The sequence below is a fragment of the Taudactylus pleione genome, unplaced genomic scaffold (genome assembly GCF_031769625.1).
Source record: "Taudactylus pleione unplaced genomic scaffold, aTauple2 ptg001346l, whole genome shotgun sequence".
In the NCBI taxonomy this organism is placed as follows: Eukaryota; Metazoa; Chordata; class Amphibia; order Anura; family Myobatrachidae; genus Taudactylus; species Taudactylus pleione.
The window spans coordinates 722172-744814 of record NW_028285746.1 but is presented as its reverse complement, the minus strand read 5'-3'; the positions used below and the strand labels follow the sequence as shown (position 1 = coordinate 744814).

Below are 22643 nucleotides of genomic sequence, written 5' to 3'. Positions count from 1 at the left end.
CAATAAGTTGTCTTATTACATACCATTCGGTACCTTCAAACAATTTTAAAATCGAATGTTGTGTATGATTGTCTAGTTGGTCTATAAAATAGGACCATTTTTTATAGAAAGTTTTAACTCCTTTCTCTATATTAGGCAGTGTGGATCTCCTATCGAAATATAATAGTTTTAATAGCCATGACTTAAGTTGAGTAAGAAATGGAGAATTTTTAGAGATCCATTTTTTTAATATAATCTTTTTTGCTACCGTTAATATAACTGTAAGGAGGGGAATAATATCCCGTTTATTGGGACCTAGATCCCAATTCGAGAATATAACAAAGAGGAGTGCCAGAGGATCAGGATGAACATTAATAGAAAACAATACGTTAATATATGCCACAATCTTATTCCAAAATCGTCTAATCTTTGGACATTCCCAAAAGTTATGGTAATAAGTAGCTGGATAATGATGACATTTAGGACAGACTCCAGATTCATCCTGAACCATGTGTTTGCGTTGTTGTTGTGTTATATATGCCCTATTTATAAATTTAAAGTGGACTTCCTGAAGAAGAGCCGATTGGGCGTATTTCATGGTGGAATCAAATCGTGATAATACATCCAAGGATTCTGGGTTGCATGCCATATCTGATGCCCATCTAGCATTGGTGACCCTCCATATCTTCCTCACGTCTCTGTCTAGTAAGTCTCCATAAAGAAATCTGGTATGGTATGTGTTACTTTTAATAAAGACAAGTAAATCAGATAAGATGTCTGTGGAGTCATCAAGAGACCCTACCGAAGGAAGGGAGTTTGCAAAATGTCGGGCCTGTAAATACATAAAAAATTGGGCGTGAGGTAAATCGAAAGCTATTCGAAGATCACCAAAAGATCTCAGATTTCCTCCAGGATCAAAAATATCTTTTATTTTCATTATTCCTTTGTCTCTCCATTGTAAAAATCTAATATTTTCCAAGGCAGGTGTGAAAGCCGGATTTCCCCAAAATGTAGTGTAATGAGAGCTACTGAAGTTTCTATTAAGTTTACGGTTAATAAATAACCAGGCATTGTATGTATCAAAAAACAAAGGATTGTGGAGTATATCTCGAGGAATTAATGAACGGGGAGAGTGTAGCAATGTTGCTGGTGAGAAAGGGGCTAATATAGCCTTGTCTATAGAGATGTCAGTGTATAGATCTCTATCAAGCAGCCAATCTGATATATATCTGAAAAAAATTGTCTGCGAGAAAATTTTTAGATTTGTGAAACCCAACCCTCCGTCTGCTCGTGGTAGGTATAATTTATTCATATTTATTCTGGCCTTTTTTCCCTGCCAGATAAATTTGGAGAATGCTTGAGTGCAGGATGTAAGGTCTGTTTTGTTAAGTGATATGGGTAACATCTGTATGATATATGTTATTTTAGGGATAATTATACTTTTTATTAAAGCAATTCGCCCCAACAGGGAAAGGGGGAGGCTTTTCCAGAGGTCTAAAAGATGGAACATTTTTTTAAGTAATGGTGTGAAATTGCTTGTATATAGATATTTCAGGTCTGACGTTATAAAGGTACCCAAATATTTCAGTTTTGAGTTAGCACGTTTGAATATAGAAAGGGGTGAAGGTAAGGGATTGTGGGTTGAGCAGCCTGAAACCGTAAGAATCTCCGACTTATCAACATTAATTTTATAACCAGCGAAAGACCCGAACTCAGAAATGATATCTAAAATGTTTGGAATGGATTGTGATGGGTTGGAAATAAGTAACATCATGTCATCTGCAAAAAGACTGACTTTTAATTCTAAATGTCCAATTTTGATACCACTGAATAATTTGGATTGTCGTAAGGCCACCGCCAGGGGTTCTAATGCTAAGGCAAATAGCAGTGGTGATAATGGACATCCCTGACGTGTTCCACAAAGAATCGGGAAAGGGGAGGATAAAAATCCATTGCATAGAATTTGGGAAGATGAGTTTGAGTATAGGGATTTAAGAATATTAACAAATTCATTAGGGAAGCCAAATCTTGTCATTGTGTCAAATAGGTGGACCCATGATACTAGGTCGAACGCCTTCTCGGCGTCCAGCGAAATAAGAACACTGGGAGTCTCTGGATTATGAAGTTTTATGTAGTGGATTGCAGACAGTACTTTACGAATATTAGTCACTGAATGACGTTGCCAAATAAAGCCAGATTGGTCCTTATGAATTAGTTGTGGCATTAAAATTTTAATACGCTCTGCCAATATTTTAGTGAATAATTTGTAATCCGTATTTAACAGAGAAATCGGTCTATATGACCCTGGTAAAGTAGGGTCTCTTCCCGGTTTAGGAAGTAATTTGATCAGAGCAGCATTAAAATATTTAGGTATAATTTTATCGTTCAATATAACATTAAACACACTAACAAGTATATTTATAATCTTTGCTTCTAAAATTTTATAATAATCACCTGTAAGCCCATCAGGCCCAGGTGCTTTCCCTGGTTTTAAAGCTTTAATGGCATTCTGAATTTCTGCCGCTGTGATTGGTAAAAGCAATTTTTCTGCCAAAGTATCAGGTAGTTTTGGTATATTAATATTGGACCAAAAAGAAGTTTGATTTTTATCATCATAAGATTTTTGGGTATATAAGGATTCATAAAATGAGGAGAAGACTGATAGAATTTGTGAGCTAAAGCTATGTTTAATCTTTAATTCATGTACAAACAAACTGTCCCAACATGGTTAGAGTTTAAGTTCTGAGAGATCTTATTGATTTCTAAACATTTACTGTGTATTTATGGGAGGAATATCCATTTATTTGAAACTGGGAAGTCTTCTGTAAATACTGGTCAAATTTTGGCACTATATAACCAATTTATATACGCACTGTACGTGGGGGTATAGCACAAGCTGCTAGTTGTTAGAAAACGGTCTCCTCACTTTTGGAGACACCTTTAGTATTGTTCTTTCACAGAGGCAGCTTGTCTACGAATTACAGTGCTACTGACCTATATTGTAGTTTTCTGACTACATGGATTAGTCACATTGCCTTACATCCACCCCTGTTATACCCAGTTCACCCTCTCAACTGGATATAATGTATAGCTGGTCCCTTCCAGATATACTGCTGGCATCCCTTACTACAGGAGCTCACCTGAAGGAGAGACTAAACACTAGGTAGATAGCTACTGCTTCTACCCTTCCTTTTATTCTAGTTATTGGGGCAGCAAAATATAAATTAAAGAATTTAAAATTTTTCTTGAATGTCTTTATCCACCTTAATATACTGAAGTTTACTGAGTAAAGAAAAATCATGTACATGCAATGTCTGCAGGTTCCGATTTAAATTAACTTTCCACAATCCAATATCTGCCAGTTACCTGCTTGTTTTTTTCTTGGCTTTTCAATATAATCATTTTTGGATGGCGAGTCAGACAGACAAAGTAGAAGAGACAGTATGGCATAATGGACTTCCGTCTAAAACAAACAAAATGCTTAATATTTATAAAAGATCAAAGATTAACAGTATAAATGAACAGGTTCTGATAATATTAAACAAGAGCTCAGAGAGCACCAGCCAAACTCAAATGTCACTCTGCTGTCAGACTGTGTAGGGGTAATCCTAGCAACGTATTTAAGATGATAGTGTAATGCAAGGACTCGCCAATAAGGTCTTCAAGACCACATCACGCTTCGCAATCCCAATCTAGAACGACATTCTCGTTTTGATGAGTATGTGTTCAAGTTTTGTTTTTGTTTTTATAATATACTGCTTTAATGTTGTGTTCTATTTCTTGTTTTCATTTTTATATTAATATTATATACTGCTATAACTTGTATTCTAGCCACAAATGTAGTTTGTTTTATTTTCTCTTTTAATAAAACCAAACATCTCCTCTCTTAATTTAGATTAAAAGTAACTTTCAAAGGGTTTAATTTTTATCATAACACTATTCCTTCTAGTCCAAAATTTATCAACGCTGCTCTTTTTTATTTATTTACAATCAGAGCATTTCATATTCATTTCAGTATTTATATATGCATAAAGAATTGCCGTGTTCTCCATCCTAATTTATTTAAGTAATCTGAGGTGACTGAAACCAGTGAAAATATACTTGGCGATTTGCACAGAAATTAAATAGATCAGGCTTTCACGGATTGTTTCTATGCTATACTTAACTTTGTTAAATCATTTATTTATTTTTTATTTTATTTTTTTTAAATTAGCGATTTAGTGGTTGATTTGCCTATTATAAATTCAGTTATTCAGGAAAGCAGCCTGTAAATCACAAAAAAAATGTAAATAATGAAAATAACTATTTCTGCAACTCAAACTTTACTACGTAGTCATAACATCACCACTGACACTTGCACTGTTCTCGGAAGCCATACCCAGTGACACTTGCGGGAAAATCTGCCCGGATTAAAAGAGGTACCGGACCATCGGTGGTCTACCTGTATTTCAACACAATACCGTATATACATTATAGTGGTTATTGAACAAAAATGCCATCTTTTGTATTATACTTTTAACCAACGATGTAAAAACACACGACTCTACTAATACCCCTTTCACACGGAAAATGAAAATCCCAGGTAATTCGCTAAACAACCCAGGATTTTTCCCTGTGTGAAAGGGTCATCCCGGGACTTATTTCCCAGTTCCCATACCATGGTTTTTTGCAGGGTCGTAAACCCGGGAATTAAGTGCCGGGTTGACCCTTTCACACAGGGGAAAAACCCAGCTTGCTTAGCAAATTACCAGGTAAAAGTGAATTACCCAGAATTTTCATTTTCCTGTGTGAAAGGGGTATCAGACTGAAAATGGCAAACAACCTGGCACGCAAAATGCTGGGTAAAAGCTGGGTTTTTTGCCATTTTCTGTCTGAAAATGGTAAAAGTGACCTACAGCAGTGTTTCCCAAACTCAGTCCTCAGGAAGCACTACGAATGCATGGTTTTAATTTTTCCTAGTTTGTGCACAGGTGTAGTCATCACATGCTGACACATTTTAAGAGATCCACAGGTGGAGCTAATTATTTCACTTGTGATTCTGTGAGGATACCTGGAAAACATGCACTGTTAGGGCTGCCTGAGGAATGAGTATGGGAAACACTGACCCACAGTATTGTTAATTGCCTAAATAGTAATTTCCCATTTTAATGCAGCAGAAAACAGGATTTTGGTACTTACCGATAAATTCCTTTCTCCGATTCCACAGGGGACACTGGAGTTCAAGACAGTGGGGTATAGACGGTGGTAGAGTAGAGCCTGGCACTTTAAATAATTTAGAAGTGTGACTGGCTCCTCCCCCTCTATGCCCCATCAGCCCCAGTTTAAGAACTGAGCCCGAGAGGAGACGGAAGACAAAAGGAATATGAGGAGAAGGAGAAGACCACAGAACGGAACAAGACCGACTGAAGGAGAACACAGGAACCCACTGCATGGAACACATGTAGTCACACAACCATATAAGGACCAAACAAAACGGCAAGTACGCAGCGCTGGGCGGGCGTCCAGTGTCCCCTGTGGAATCGGAGAAAGGGATTTATCGGTAAGTACCAAAATCCTGTTTTCTCCTTCATCCACTAGGGGACACTGGAGTTCAAGACAGTGGGGACGTCCCAAAGCCAACCTCCCGGGTGGGAAGCGCGGAGAACTTGTTGACCCTTCTGCCAAACCGAAGCCGGGACCGCCCAGAAACGGAGGCCCAATGGAAAGGCAAGAGCTGAGGATCAAGTGCCGTAGAGCCAGGAGACAATGAGAACTCCTTGCTGAACAGTCACAGAAATTCCAAAACCTACTGCGTAAATCGAGTGGGAAAAAAAAAAAAAAACGACTAGCCAGAGAACACCCGCAGATGAGAGGCATCAGAACACTGCAAGCTCAGCTGAAACAGACCAAGCCAGAGCGCAGGGAGCAGAGAACCCCAACCAGAATCCATAGGAGAAGGGCAGGAACACAAGAACAAAACTCGAGAAAACAGTCGCAGATAGCAGAATCCCAGTACTGCTGGACTTAAATCATATAGATGGAAGTATAACGATACCAATCTACAGATACAGAGCTGATCCTGTCCACAAACTCCAACAAAGAGTATGCAGGGAGGCAAAAGGCAAGACCGAACAGTCACCCTGAACCATCCTAGATGTCCAACTACTACAAGGTTGTTAACCAGCGGAAGGGTTAGACCATAGAAGTCTCCAACAAGTAGAGATCCCACTGGACATGAGGCGGATTCGAGAGGATTGAGACTACAATTCCTTTCAGAGGGTCAGACAGCAGAACAACCCATTCTGAGAACAGAGGGAGAAAACAGACACTGAAACCCTGCAGCTGAAAAGAAAACCACAGCCACAAACTCCAAACAACTTCCAACATGATGGAAGTGCGTGGTCAGTAGCAACTGCTGGCCCGAACATAGTAAAAAAACAACCAGGATACCCTAGCGGTAAAAGAGCATGGATGCAATAGCCACCCAGGGAGTGCTACCAATATAGGGAAGCGTCCCATACAGCAAGGCTAGAGCACTAGGACAACTATGAAGGTACCCGTCAGGCATCTGTCAGTGTGCTGAAAATCTCAACAGATACTGAACAGGAAAACCAACCAACCAGGCCCCCTGCATAGAACATAGTGACTGTCACACTGTAATGTAAAGATGTGCACTAGCCCAGAGATGCGCTTCAGTCCATAACCCCAACAGATTTCAGTAGAATAGTGTCACTAATCTCAATGTTGGAACTATGCACCCACACACCAGGAAAACTCTAAAGTGTAGAGCCACCTGATTAAAATAGTGGATGGCTGCTAGGACAGCAGCTAGGGTGCGGAAGGGAGAATAACGCTATGTATGTCAGGTTGCATGAAATAGGAGCATCTTCCGAGGCATTAGTAAGCTCTTACCTGTGAGCGACCAGAAGCTTTCTGGACGCTATGTAGAATGTCACTGACCTTTTCCATCACACAGTAACCTGCCACGTTAGGTATAGAGTAGCTTCAATGGGCTGAGACCAATGCTCTACAGCACGGACTTCAGTCTGGAGATGTGCAGTAGAAAATACTGTAGAAACTAGCAAAACGTTAGTGGAGACAAGAAGGTCGTACAACAGGACTCTATACCTGAGCATGTTCCATTAGGGATGTGTATCCATATAGAGATTATACATATACCCCAAAAACAGTCTGCTAGTGTAAGTATCCTTACATTAACACTTATAACGGTGAAGTGTATTACGCCCACCAATCTAATACAACCCAGGCCTGACCCTGCCTATATCAGCGGGTGGCCATAGGCCTTCATGTAATTTAATTAATTAAGCCCTGAGGATGGAATAGAACCTGGATTCTCTATGTACAGATAGAAATGTACCTAGGGGCCCTTTAGAGACTCCTTTTATTGAGATATGCGACAAGACAATAATATGGAGTACCAGAATCGATACTGAGAAGGGTACCTGTACATAGACATAGAATGTGTTAGTTATCCCAAGTAAAGAAGGGACATATCTTAGTAAATATTCATACAAGGAATAGTTATAAATTATATAGATATATATATATATATATATATATATATCCACACACACACATACACACACCCACGTACACACCGACAAACATAATTGCATGAGAAGGCAATCTCTTTGAAAGGAAGAGTTAGTGCCAACATAGTAAGTTCACTTGTCAGGCTCCTGCACCAGGAGATCAGAATGCCATATATATGTCCTGCATTTTTGGTGTATGTTTGCTACCAAGTGCGCTACTGGAGTGTAGTTGTAAATAATAATAATAATAATAATAATAATAATAAGGTCCCCCGAAAAGGGGCGCCGTAGATAAAGACTGACGGGAACAGAACTAACACCCCAGGAGGGTGTAAGCACATATCTTTATATACATGTGTGGACACACAAGAAGGCCCCAGTCATGTATAGGGTCCATACTAGAAGCAATGCCTTAGGGAATTGTGACTATCACTATGTAAGCTGCAGAACATGACTCTAGTTTATAGAGCCACTATTTAATATGAATTGATAAAGCCTACAGTTTCTGTAATTCCCAGGCGGCTTCCCATCCGTGGAGTTATAGGTAACCTAATGATTGTGGAAGTATAGGCATCATATATATATATATATATATATATATATATATATATATATATATATATATATATATATATATAAAACACAACCAAATCCCTAGGGTGAGATAGTGTAAAGTGGAGTTTTGTACCAACTACCGCTTCAGGAGAGTCAAGCCTCCAGTTGCAGCATGCTAGGTATCAGACATAAAACTGATCAGAACAGATCCTACCCTTGTTCTTATGGTAAGGATAAAAAGTGATATCCACATATGCGTACCTACATACAAGATTAGTAGGAGACAATTTTTTTTTATTTTTTTTAAACTAAAACATGAATCATAGTAGAGCCATGGAAGGAACTGAGCCCCAGGACAAAATTCACTCCAGACATGTATATGTTCTAAGGCAGGGCTTAGTATAAAATACAAATATATATACACATACATGTGCCTTACGGCTCATGTGCCGTGTGTGGCCATCATTCTGCTACAGCGTTGGGGCAGGATATTTTTGTAGCGCGCTGTCCCAGACTGGTATCTGATACCGGTAACCACCTCCCTGGCAGTGCGTCACTAACTTATCCTTGTGTGTGCTGCCAAGGGAGCACATAAGATATAAATCTATATAGATGCACATATGCATACCTTTTAAGGGAAGCACAGAAAGATGGTGAGAACTGGAAGTTTTTAAAACCAGCCTATAATTTAGCGTATATGCATGTTCATTTAGGCAGGGTAACTAGTGCACCATGAGGTAGCCTTCACAGGCTATGATAAATATTTCATAGATGGGACTAGAACCCACTGTGTATTGCTCACCAGTCCACTGCATTAGCTGGTTGCTATTCAGGCTCCTTCCGGGCGCGGAGTGCGCGCTAACCGGAGAGCAAGTCCGGAAGTCAGGCAATTAGATTAAGCTAGGCGCCCCTTGCTATAGAACCAAGTGAAAGCCTGACAGGGGTTAATACCCAGCGCTGCAAAACGGCGGGACTATGTCCAGTCCGCACAAAGCTTTCATGTGCATTTGGATCCAAGTACTATCAGACGAGATCAGGCGTGTTCATGTAGAATACAATTACCCAGAGCCACTAGCTACAATGCAGAACTCGCCTCCATGTGAGAGGAGACCGGAAAACTATGGCGTCGCTGGAATGCAGGCCGCACCAAACACAGGTCCCTTTCCTTATATAACTAAAGGAAAGCCCTACTGGGGACTTGCCAGCTGTACACTATGGTTGCACAGGCTGTTCTTGTGAGCAAAAGGGGGTGGGGGCCACGGTGTCTCCTCTTATAATAGGAGAGCTGTGCGTAGTTACCAGAGTGAGTGCGGAAGCACCGCCTGTCACAACCCCGTTAAGTAACACCTCCTCTACTAAACAAGAGAGGTAAGCAATATGCAGCTAAGGTGCTGGGCAGGACAGGAGACCTGGACCCAGCGGGGTTCAGTTGCGGCTGGCCCCACTGACTCTGGGAGGGTCGGGGGACCCGAACACAGCCAGGTTCAGCTGCGGCGGGCTCTGCTGAATCGGAGGCTGTATAAAGCTTTCCCTATGAAGCGGGAAGCCTGATAGTGGCCGAACTGTGTAGCATAAATATATATTCCACCTGACTAGCACCGCCCCCCAACAGAACTGCACAAGCGGAGTTATAGTGCACCCTCTGAATTACTTAGCATGCGCAACTGCGTGTGGGTGGGTGCAGCAAATAGCTGGACTGCAGCAGGTGTAAACTAACTAAACTGTGTGTACACAGGTGTTTACCACTGCCCTTAAGAGGGAAGCGGGGGTGATCTGGCAGGCACTGGTCCGCGCTGCAATCATCACTGAGCCTCCCGCGGAGCAGCCACTTCAGGGTCCCAGACCTCTCCCTGCATCTCATGCGCTGAAGCGTGTGGCCACTACGGCAGATAGGTGGAGAAGGGCGGCGCCTGTTGCTCTCTAGGGCGCTGCAATGGCCGTCGGACATAAGCCCCGCCCCTTCACTGCCGGGAACGGAGCCCCGGCACTAGTGCCGACCTTTGACTGCTCTGTAAGGAGCTGCAATAGAGGCTGTATACTGCGGGACTTAATTTAGGCAGCCCGCATTACAGACCCCCCGAAAGCCAGCGCCGGTGCTAGAGAACAGCGCTGCTTAAAAGCTCTTTACTAGGGGAGCGCTATTATGGCAGCCCCTGACAGCCGTGTGCACGCGGCAGTTGAGGGAGAGCCCGACCACAGATGGCGCCGCTAGTATGCATGACGCGCCAATAAACCTACGCCCCCCGCTTGCTCCGGTGTTCTCACCGGGATGCCTAACTTCGGAGGTCAGGGAGAAGTGGTGCAGGGGGGAGGGTTGGGTCTCTCCTAACAGTGACAGCGCAATTGTCACTGAGCCCAGCTTTTTACAACCACTGCTCCTGCTAATCAGGAGCAGTGGTTATACTTACAGGCTGCTGCGGCCGGGATGCTGGGCTGAGGGGGCAGCGAGGAACCCGGACACATGCCGATGTCAGCAGTGGCGGGTCCACGCAGGGTCCGATGACTCCATGATTGTGCCCCCTCCTCAGGATTACCGGACACAGGCTGCAGTAGCCGTGTGGTGCCCTCCCGGCGGCTCCCACAGCAAGCAGCCTGCCTGTCCTCAATGCTTGTTTAAATTATGGAAAGGCTGGAGACAGCCTGATGTGCGACCGGCTCTCTCGGGCACATTCTAAAAACTGGGGCTGATGGGGCATAGAGGGGGAGGAGCCAGTCACACTTCTAAATTATTTAAAGTGCCAGGCTCTACTCTACCACCGTCTATACCCCACTGTCTTGAACTCCAGTGTCCCCTAGTGGATGAAGGAGAAAACCCATTTGATGTTCTCTCTTATTGGTGAATGAAAGTGAGAAGGCAGTACGTTATGGCACACCTTTGTCCCCTCAGTGTCATCACCAATATGAGAGAAAGCAGTACAATATGACACCTTTGTCCCCTCAGTGACATTCACCAATATGAGAGAAGGCAGTACAATATGACACACCTTTGTCCCCCTCAGTGTCATTCACCAATAAGAGAGAAGGCAGTACAATATGACACACCTTTTTCCCCCTCAGTGTCATTCACCAATAAGAGAGAAGGCAGTACAATATGACACACCTTTGTCCCCTCAGTGTCATTCACCAATAAGAGAGAAGGCAGTACAATATGACACACCTTTGTCCCCTCAGTGTCATTCACCAATAAGAGAGAAGGCAGTACAATATGACACACCTTTGTCCCCTCAGTGTCATTCACCAATAAGAGAGAAGGCAGTACAATATGACACACCTTTGTCCCCTCAGTATCATCACCAATATGAGAGAAGGCAGTACAATATGACACACCTTTGTCCCCTCAGTGTCATTCACCAATAAGAGAGAAGGCAGTACAATATGACACACCTTTGTCCCCTCAGTGTCATTCACCAATAAGAGAGAAGGCAGTACAATATGACACACCTTTGTCCCCTCAGTGTCATTCACCAATAAGAGAGAAGGCAGTACAATATGACACACCTTTGTCCCCTCAGTATCATCACCAATATGAGAGAAGGCAGTACAATATGACACACCTTTGTCCCCTCAGTGTCATTCACCAATAAGAGAGAAGGCAGTACAATATGACACACCTTTGTCCCCTCAGTGTCATTCACCAATAAGAGAGAAGGCAGTACAATATGGCACACCTTTGTCCCCTCAGTGTCATCACCAATATGAGAGAAAGCAGTACAATATGACACACCTTTGTCCCCCTCAGTGACATTCACCAATATGAGAGAAAGCAGTACAATATGACACACCTTTGTCCCCTCAGTGTCATTCACCAATATGAGAGAAAGCAGTACAATATGACACACCTTTGTCCCCTCAGTGTCATTCACCAATATGAGAGAAAGCAGTACAATATGACACACCTTTGTCCCCTCAGTGTCATTCACCAATAAGAGAGAAAGCAGTACAATATGACACACCTTTGTCCCCCTCAGTGTCATTCACCAATAAGAGAGAAGGCAGGACAATATGACACACCTTTGTCCCCTCAGTGTCATTCACCAATAAGAGAGAAGGCAGTACAATATGACACACCTTTGTCCCCTCAGTGTCATTCACCAATATGAGAGAAAGCAGTACAATATGACACACCTTTGTCCCCTCAGTGTCATCACCAATATGAGAGAAGGCAGTACAATATGACACACCTTTGTCCCCTCAGTGTCATTCACCAATATGAGAGAAAGCAGTACAATATGACACACCTTTGTCCCCTCAGTGTCATCACCAATATGAGAGAAAGCAGTACAATATGACACACCTTTGTCCCCTCAGTGTCATCACCAATATGAGAGAAAGCAGTACAATATGACACACCTTTGTCCCCTCAGTGTCATTCACCAATAAGAGAGAAAGCAGTACAATATGACACACCTTTGTCCCCTCAGTGTCATCACCAATATGAGAGAAAGCAGTACAATATGACACACCTTTGTCCCCCTCAGTGTCATTCACCAATATGAGAGAAAGCAGTACAATATGACACACCTTTGTCCCCTCAGTGTCATCACCAATATGAGAGAAAGCAGTACAATATGACACACCTTTGTCCCCTCAGTGTCATCACCAATATGAGAGAAAGCAGTACAATATGACACACCTTTGTCCCCTCAGTGTCATTCACCAATAAGAGAGAAAGCAGTACAATATGACACACCTTTGTCCCCTCAGTGTCATCACCAATATGAGAGAAAGCAGTACAATATGACACACCTTTGTCCCCTCAGTGTCATTCACCAATAAGAGAGAAAGCAGTACAATATGACACACCTTTGTCCCCTCAGTGTCATCACCAATATGAGAGAAAGCAGTACAATATGACACACCTTTGTCCCCCTCAGTGTCATTCACCAATAAGAGAGAAAGCAGTACAATATGACACACCTTTGTCCCCTCAGTGTCATCACCAATATGAGAGAAAGCAGTACAATATGACACACCTTTGTCCCCTCAGTGTCATCACCAATATGAGAGAAAGCAGTACAATATGACACACCTTTGTCCCCTCAGTGTCATTCACCAATAAGAGAGAAAGCAGTACAATATGACACACCTTTGTCCCCTCAGTGTCATTCACCAATATGAGAGAAAGCAGGACAATATGACACACCTTTGTCCCCTCAGTGTCATCACCAATATGAGAGAAAGCAGTACAATATGACACACCTTTGTCCCCCTCAGTGTCATTCACCAATATGAGAGAAAGCAGTACAATATGACACACCTTTGTCCCCTCAGTGTCATCACCAATATGAGAGAAAGCAGTACAATATGACACACCTTTGTCCCCTCAGTGTCATCACCAATATGAGAGAAAGCAGTACAATATGACACACCTTTGTCCCCTCAGTGTCATCACCAATATGAGAGAAAGCAGTACAATATGACACACCTTTGTCCCCTCAGTGTCATCACCAATATGAGAGAAAGCAGTACAATATGACACACCTTTGTCCCCTCAGTGTCATCACCAATATGAGAGAAAGCAGTACAATATGACACACCTTTGTCCCCCTCAGTGTCATTCACCAATATGAGAGAAAGCAGTACAATATGACACACCTTTGTCCCCTCAGTGTCATCACCAATATGAGAGAAAGCAGTACAATATGACACACCTTTGTCCCCCTCAGTGTCATTCACCAATATGAGAGAAAGCAGTACAATATGACACACCTTTGTCCCCTCAGTGTCATCACCAATATGAGAGAAAGCAGTACAATATGACACACCTTTGTCCCCTCAGTGTCATCACCAATATGAGAGAAAGCAGTACAATATGACACACCTTTGTCCCCTCAGTGTCATCACCAATATGAGAGAAAGCAGTACAATATGACACACCTTTGTCCCCTCAGTGTCATCACCAATATGAGAGAAAGCAGTACAATATGACACACCTTTGTCCCCTCAGTGTCATCACCAATATGAGAGAAAGCAGTACAATATGACACACCTTTGTCCCCCTCAGTGTCATTCACCAATATGAGAGAAAGCAGTACAATATGACACACCTTTGTCCCCTCAGTATCATCACCAATATGAGAGAAAGCAGTACAATATGACACACCTTTGTCCCCTCAGTGTCATTCACCAATATGAGAGAAAGCAGTACAATATGACACACCTTTGTCCCCTCAGTGTCATTCACCAATATGAGAGAAAGCAGTACAATATGACACACCTTTGTCCCCTCAGTGTCATCACCAATATGAGAGAAAGCAGTACAATATGACACACCTTTGTCCCCTCAGTGTCATTCACCAATAAGAGAGAAAGCAGTACAATATGACACACCTTTGTCCCCTCAGTGTCATCACCAATATGAGAGAAAGCAGTACAATATGACACACCTTTGTCCCCTCAGTGTCATTCACCAATAAGAGAGAAGGCAGGACAATATGACACACCTTTGTCCCCTCAGTATCATCACCAATATGAGAGAAAGCAGTACAATATGACACACCTTTGTCCCCTCAGTGTCATTCACCAATAAGAGAGAAGGCAGGACAATATGACACACCTTTGTCCCCTCAGTATCATCACCAATATGAGAGAAAGCAGTACAATATGACACACCTTTGTCCCCTCAGTGTCATCACCAATATGAGAGAAAGCAGTACAATATGACACACCTTTATCCCCTCAGTGTCATCACCAATATGAGAGAAAGCAGTACAATATGACACACCTTTGTCCCCTCAGTGTCATCACCAATATGAGAGAAAGCAGTACAATATGACACACCTTTGTCCCCTCAGTGTCATCACCAATATGAGAGAAAGCAGTACAATATGACACACCTTTGTCCCCTCAGTGTCATCACCAATATGAGAGAAAGCAGTACAATATGACACACCTTTGTCCCCCTCAGTGTCATTCACCAATATGAGAGAAAGCAGTACAATATGACACACCTTTGTCCCCTCAGTATCATCACCAATATGAGAGAAAGCAGTACAATATGACACACCTTTGTCCCCTCAGTGTCATTCACCAATATGAGAGAAAGCAGTACAATATGACACACCTTTGTCCCCTCAGTGTCATTCACCAATATGAGAGAAAGCAGTACAATATGACACACCTTTGTCCCCTCAGTGTCATCACCAATATGAGAGAAAGCAGTACAATATGACACACCTTTGTCCCCTCAGTGTCATTCACCAATAAGAGAGAAAGCAGTACAATATGACACACCTTTGTCCCCTCGGTGTCATCACCAATATGAGAGAAAGCAGTACAATATGACACACCTTTGTCCCCTCAGTGTCATTCACCAATAAGAGAGAAGGCAGGACAATATGACACACCTTTGTCCCCTCAGTATCATCACCAATATGAGAGAAAGCAGTACAATATGACACACCTTTGTCCCCTCAGTGTCATTCACCAATAAGAGAGAAGGCAGGACAATATGACACACCTTTGTCCCCTCAGTATCATCACCAATATGAGAGAAAGCAGTACAATATGACACACCTTTGTCCCCTCAGTGTCATCACCAATATGAGAGAAAGCAGTACAATATGACACCTTTATCCCCTCAGTGTCATCACCAATATGAGAGAAAGCAGTACAATATGACACACCTTTGTCCCCTCAGTGTCATTCACCAATATGAGAGAAAGCAGTACAATATGACACCTTTGTCCCCTCAGTGTCATCACCAATATGAGAGAAAGCAGTACAATATGACACACCTTTATCCCCTCAGTGTCATCACCAATATGAGAGAAAGCAGTACAATATGACACACCTTTGTCCCCTCAGTGTCATTCACCAATATGAGAGAAAGCAGTACAATATGACACACCTTTGTCCCCTCAGTGTCATTCACCAATAAGAGAGAAGGCAGGACAATATGACACACCTTTGTCCCCTCAGTATCATCACCAATATGAGAGAAAGCAGTACAATATGACACACCTTTGTCCCCTCAGTGTCATTCACCAATAAGAGAGAAGGCAGGACAATATGACACACCTTTGTCCCCTCAGTATCATCACCAATATGAGAGAAAGCAGTACAATATGACACACCTTTGTCCCCTCAGTGTCATCACCAATATGAGAGAAAGCAGTACAATATGACACACCTTTATCCCCTCAGTGTCATCACCAATATGAGAGAAAGCAGTACAATATGACACACCTTTGTCCCCTCAGTGTCATTCACCAATATGAGAGAAAGCAGTACAATATGACACCTTTGTCCCCTCAGTGTCATCACCAATATGAGAGAAAGCAGTACAATATGACACACCTTTATCCCCTCAGTGTCATCACCAATATGAGAGAAAGCAGTACAATATGACACACCTTTGTCCCCTCAGTGTCATCACCAATATGAGAGAAAGCAGTACAATATGACACACCTTTGTCCCCTCAGTGTCATTCACCAATAAGAGAGAAGGCAGGACAATATGACACACCTTTGTCCCCTCAGTGTCATTCACCAATAAGAGAGAAGGCAGTACAATATGACACACCTTTGTCCCCTCAGTGTCATTCACCAATATGAGAGAAAGCAGTACAATATGACACACCTTTGTCCCCTCAGTGTCATTCACCAATATGAGAGAAAGCAGTACAATATGACACACCTTTATCCCCTCAGTGTCATCACCAATATGAGAGAAAGCAGTACAATATGACACACCTTTGTCCCCTCAGTGTCATTCACCAATATGAGAGAAAGCAGTACAATATGACACCTTTGTCCCCTCAGTGTCATCACCAATATGAGAGAAAGCAGTACAATATGACACACCTTTGTCCCCTCAGTATCATCACCAATATGAGAGAAAGCAGTACAATATGACACACCTTTGTCCCCTCAGTGTCATCACCAATATGAGAGAAAGCAGTACAATATGACACACCTTTGTCCCCTCAGTGTTTGACAGAGGAAGACTCAAAAACTCCCCTGTTAGCCTCTTCCAGCTCTCAGCTTTATTTAGGTCTGAATGGATCATCAACTTTTCATAGATTCTGGGAATAAAAAGGCAAATTTTTTTTAGACTTCATGAATAACATATTTGGGGGCATATTCAATTAGAGGCGAAAAGTCTGAGGTCAGACTTTTCGCCATCATCGCCGTTTTTCAAGGGGATATCCCCGTATTCAATCAGGAATCGGCGAAGACGGGACCGGGCGGAAAGGTATCGGAAAGTCTTGTCACTTTGGGGGAAATCAGCCTGTCACCCCCAAAAGATGGTCTGACATGGGGGTTCACTATGGGTACCCCCGATTTGGCCTGCTGAAGGTAATTGGGGTTTTTAAACAGCCGCGGCAGGTGCATTAATGCGTCTTTGAAGAAGTGGTGAAGAATAGCATTTAGCATTATTTTTTGAGAAAATAACTAGTACATGAAAATGGGTGCAAGCATATTTTTAAGTCCCTAAAATGATTTTTAAAAACTCTTATAACAATCACCCGCATTCTAGAAAACTCCTGCCGCATACTTGGGGACCCCCACCCCCACCCCCTGAGTCAAGTTTGCTAGTTTTTAAGTTTGTCCACCAACTTTTTTTTTTTTCGCCCTCAAAATGAATCCACTTTTTTGGGGGGGGGGGGGTGTCCTATGCTTATTTTTAAAAAAAATGTTGACACAGATTACTGTAAGGGGACATTCCAAAGGCTCCAGGGTGCTTTTTTTAATTCTACACCCCAAAAGCCCAATTCTGCACTTTTTTTCGCCACCTATGCAGTAGTGAAAACTTATACCCATATTTTTACAAAGACTTTTCGCACCTGCAAAAAGTCTTTGAAATTGAATATGGGGATAAGTAAAAATGGATTCTAATTGAATATGGCCCTTAATCTGTACATTAAAAATGATTATGAAACAAAAAAAAACTTACCCATCCAGTGTCCTGTGAATTTGGTGACTGCTAACATCAAGATACCGATGAAATCTACAAATTATGAAGTTAGAATTTGACAGATGAGAAAAGAAACATCATGCAGTAGTGGTTCAAAACCCTTATATGCTACAATTCAGGATAGCTATGCAAAATACAGCACTACTATGTGTGGCTTGTCCATCAATAATCCTGAGGAGGTAAAATTCTACACACTATACTGTACATTCATAGGTTGTTTGCCCGGATCGGGCGACATATCGGGCACATCGTCTAGTGTGTACCCTCAATGTCACTGAGGATGCGCGCTCCCGGGCGACATCGTTAGCAAGGGCCCACGCTGCTGACTGGATGGCCCCTGCCGTAGCTGGCGGCATCAGCAAGTGTGAATGCAGTTGCTAATGCCGGCACCTTGCCGGGAGCCATCGCTTATGAGGTCGGTACACACTACTTCATCTAGTGTGTACCGGCTTTTAGCCCAGGGCTCAAAACATGCACTTCAGCATTAAGTATCATAGCCTTGTTTCATATTAAATTGTAAAATCTTGTAAACAAATGGCAGTGTTCTCCCCAGAAAATGTTTCCAGCCAGGTGGCATCAAGAAATAGCCGGGTGGGAGTCTTAATAATAGCAATAATAACATTTTTAAATCCTGACCTTATAATGATTTAAAAACCTGAATTAACATTTTATATATTAATTATACTCTTCTTATTAGAGGCCCAGTCGTCTGATTATGAAAAAGCTGCAAAGTCTGTAGGATCTGGTCCTTTTTATACAGCTCCCAGATACTGTCCCCACTTGCAGGCTCTAGAAGTGCCAGGTGGTAGGCTGTTTCTTACCGGGTGGTGCACACACAAACAACAGCCTGGGGAGAACACTGAATGGTGACTACATTTATTATCTTTACTTCACTGCAAACCCATATTGTAGTGACCAAAGTTAAATGCAAAGATCATGTTCTGGTGACCTCTGTACATTGCAAAGCGCTATTATGTTACAGCAGAATGATATGATTGAAATGCAGATAGATAGAAAAGGTACAAACCACCTTTAATTAAATACCAGCTTTAAAAAAATAATTCAACAAATGAGTTGAACAGAATCCTAAATAATTAAATGTACGTTTAGTGTATACACTGTTTTGTAAATTGGAACCATTCCAGTTCAATGTCCCTAAGGCGAACGGCCAACGAAGTGACACCTGCATTGCAATGTCAGCCACTCTGTCACTTTACTGTTTACTTGGGATGTAGCCATTTTGTTGACAAGTCACAATTTTGACAGTAATAAGGTCGACACCATAATGTTGACAATGTAAAAATGTCAACAAGAGAAATTTTATGGTTAGAGTTGGGCTTAAAAATTGTACATTGGCATTTTGTACCCGTCTACATTATAATGTCTATATAATGACTGTCATCATTGTGATGGTCATCAAAACATACCAAAACCCCAAGTTTACTTTGTGCCATTCCTGAGCCCCATTAATGGCTATAACCTATCTAAATGTCACATATATAGGGGGATGTAGTTATGAGACCGGCGGCAGAGGAATCCAGACAAGGAACTTAAGATACCAATGCCTATCTCAATCCTGACGCCAGAACGCCAGCCTGAACGAGGTAAGTCTGACAGCCAGCATTACATACCCATTCCATATATAGATTGCTGTATCACACTGTGAGGGGAATTTATTTTTGCCCGTGCCTGCTCATTGGAGCTATTCAATTGTTTCTGTCGACAGACGCAAATGCATGATTTCTGCTCGCTGCCTCCTGGGGTGGTGAGTAGAAGCCAGATAAAAGTACCTCATTTGGCCACGCTAAGCAGGACTTTAGATCGGTTTAGTCGCTTTACACATCTGAAATAAATATATTTGGAGGCAACATGCACAAAAAGCTGAAATGACTAATCACCCCGTCAGTGATATCTATGGTTGTTCAAGTCGTGTATGCAGCATAGACAGGCGATCGGGCGCCCAAAAACGATTAAATTCTCCCCTATGAGCAGTGACAGGAGATAGGAAAGTAAAACAGATGTAATGGTGCATACACACGGTCAGATTTGTCAGATCATCGATTTCGTTGAACGATAACGATTGAAAGATTTTTTCAACGATTTCATCAATGATAAACGATTAACAATTTCTGACATTATTCAAAATGAATGAAATCGTTCAAATCTTATGGTGCATACACACGGTCAGATTTTTCTTCAGATCTGAACGATAACGATTTAAAAAATCGTTCATATCTGAAGGAAAATCTGACATGTCTGAACGATGAACGATGCGCGTTCCCGATGGTCAGATAACGATATCTGACATCTGATGTGTTTGCAGTCAGATTTGGACGATTTCAGTCACTTTATGGTGCATACACACGATCAGATTTTTCCTTCAGATATGAACGATAACGATTTAAAAATCGTTCAGTCGTTCATATCTGAAGGAAAATCGTTCATATCTGACATGCCTGAACGATGGACGATCAACGATGCGCATTCCCGTTTGTCAGATAACGATATCTGACATCTGATGGGTTTGCAGTCAGACTTGGACGATTCCATTCATTTTAATGCAGTCAAAAATCGTTCAATCGTTCAAAACTTTGGTAAAATCGTTCAAATCGTTCAATCGTTCATCTGATAAATCTGACAAGTCTGACAAATCTGACCGTGTGTACACTCCATTAATACAGTCAAAAATCGTTCATAGTTCAAATCGTTGGTCAAATCGTTCATCTGACACATCTGACCGTGTGTACGCTCCATTACTGCAAACACAGTCAATGTCAGATGTCTTTATCTGACATGCAGGCACGCACCTCATCATTGGTCGATGCATGCCCAACATGTCAACGATATGAACAATTGAACAATTTTTACAATCGTTATCGTTCATATCTTTAAGAAAATCCAACCATGTGTATCTTTAAGAAAATCTGACAGTGTGTATGCAGCATTAGTAAACTTAAGGTACGTACACACTAGACGATATGCTCCCTGAGCGATATCGTCCAGTGTGTCCCCGGCAGGCTGTGCTCAATGTCGTTCATGACATTGAGCACAGCCGCTGAACGATATCATTAGCGATATCGTTCAGCGCCGGGCTCTCTCACCCATTCCCTGACATGCAGCAACCTGACGAGGTCGTCAGGTTGGCCTGCATGTCAGCCCGATGAACGAGGATGACGAACGACCCGCGGGAACGCGCGTCGTCATCGTTCATCTTTTTTGTGTTAAAAATGGACGATAAAGTGGACGACTGAACGATAACGATATCGTTATCGTTCAGTCGTCCACTTTAATCGCCCAGTGTGTACGCACCAATAGCCTGGAAACCACCAGCGATCCCAGCATGCCTAGGATCGCTGATGGTTTGGCAGAAGTTGGCAGGTTACGCTGCGACTTGTAGTTCTGCTGGCACAGAAGCTAGAAGCCGGTGCAAGCACAGACCTGAAGTTGGAGCAGGCGTACTGCAGCGCCAGCTGGTAGTTGCTGCCGCTCTCATCATGCAGGCCGCTCACACAGGAGATCAACGTCCTAATATCCGCCTCCTGCTCCTTCTCAAAGCGGGTCCAGTGCGCCGCCATAGCCCGCCCAGCGCCGGCACAGCACAGATACCCAGACAGCAACCGTCTCCTCACTGGGGATTGGACGTCGCTATGAGCCAATCACGGCGCGGCTACAACTTAACTCCATCTCTGCTGGAGGGAAAACGATCTTTACTAAGCGTTCGCGCGCACGGGAAATAGAGAGCGGAAGTGGCTGTGTTTATGTCACACCGACCCGATGGAAGTCTGATTCTGTAGCGCCATCTGCTGGCAGAGAAAGTGACTGTTGAAATTGAATCTTGACTTGAACGTGCAGAGACGAGTAGACTACGGAATGTTGTATTAGGCAGCTGCATGTACAGTCAGTAAGTACCTCACAGCAGGTATCGTATCCTGCAGCCTTTGCAGGGATACATTTTCTAGACATCCCTCTTTTCTTCAAAATGATCTGGCGTAGAGGTTAATGGTCACATATAAAGTTTAGCGCAAATCTTGCTAGAAAGTGCAGTTGTGCACCCTGGAAAAACCATGTTGCGCTGGGGTGTAGCAAGTATTTAAAAAGTGCAGTTATATATAGAGCTAGGTGGTGCTGCAAAGTAACTCTAAATTACAGTGCGTGCCCAGTATCTGTGCAAAAGCAGCCGCTATTTTTCCCTGCATCTACAACACCATTTGTCCGGTTGCGAATTAGATGTATGTCTACATGAACCATTATTATCATTAATTTATATGGTGCCAGAAGTGTTCCGCAGCGCCTTACAAAGTACATAAACAAATAAGTAACCAGCTACTTACAATACAATACAGTACTAAGCAGGACATGGATAATAAACATATCTATATTAGCAACCATTACACCCACATAAGCACCCAAGTGTTAGTTGCCCTAGTGGGGAGTAAGAGATAAATGAAAATGGGATGCAGTCAGGAAGCTGATGGTCGAAATACCGACCGCCAGCTTCCCAACTGTCTAATCCCGGCAGGTGTCTAATGACAGGCGTCGAAATTCCGCCGCCTGTCATTTTACCTACGCCAGGAGTCCGACGCCTGGCATACCGATTTACGGTAGCCGGGCGCGGGTAGTCGCGGGGGGGATGGTTTGGTTAGGGGCTCCCGGGGGGG

The 22643-nt window shown here is 42.7% G+C and overlaps 1 protein-coding gene across 2 annotated transcripts in view; it reads right to left on the bottom strand.

Annotated features, from left to right (window-relative positions):
- Positions 1 to 22643, bottom strand: part of TUBGCP5 (tubulin gamma complex component 5) — a 103550-nt gene that overhangs the window by 73322 nt on the left and 7585 nt on the right. Inside the window, exons 1-4 of one of the 2 annotated variants that reach the window (XM_088463347.1) lie at positions 21424 to 21696; positions 17965 to 18018; positions 16984 to 17092; positions 3346 to 3442 (exon numbers count right to left, since the gene is read on the bottom strand). In XM_088463347.1, coding sequence (XP_088319473.1) covers positions 3346 to 3442; positions 16984 to 17092; positions 17965 to 18018; positions 21424 to 21560 — 397 coding nt within the window. In that variant the 5' untranslated portion in view covers positions 21561 to 21696. Of the gene's footprint in view, positions 1 to 3345; positions 3443 to 16983; positions 17093 to 17964; positions 18019 to 21423; positions 21697 to 22643 lie in introns of those variants that run through there. The other variant, XM_088463348.1, reaches the window with a different exon arrangement.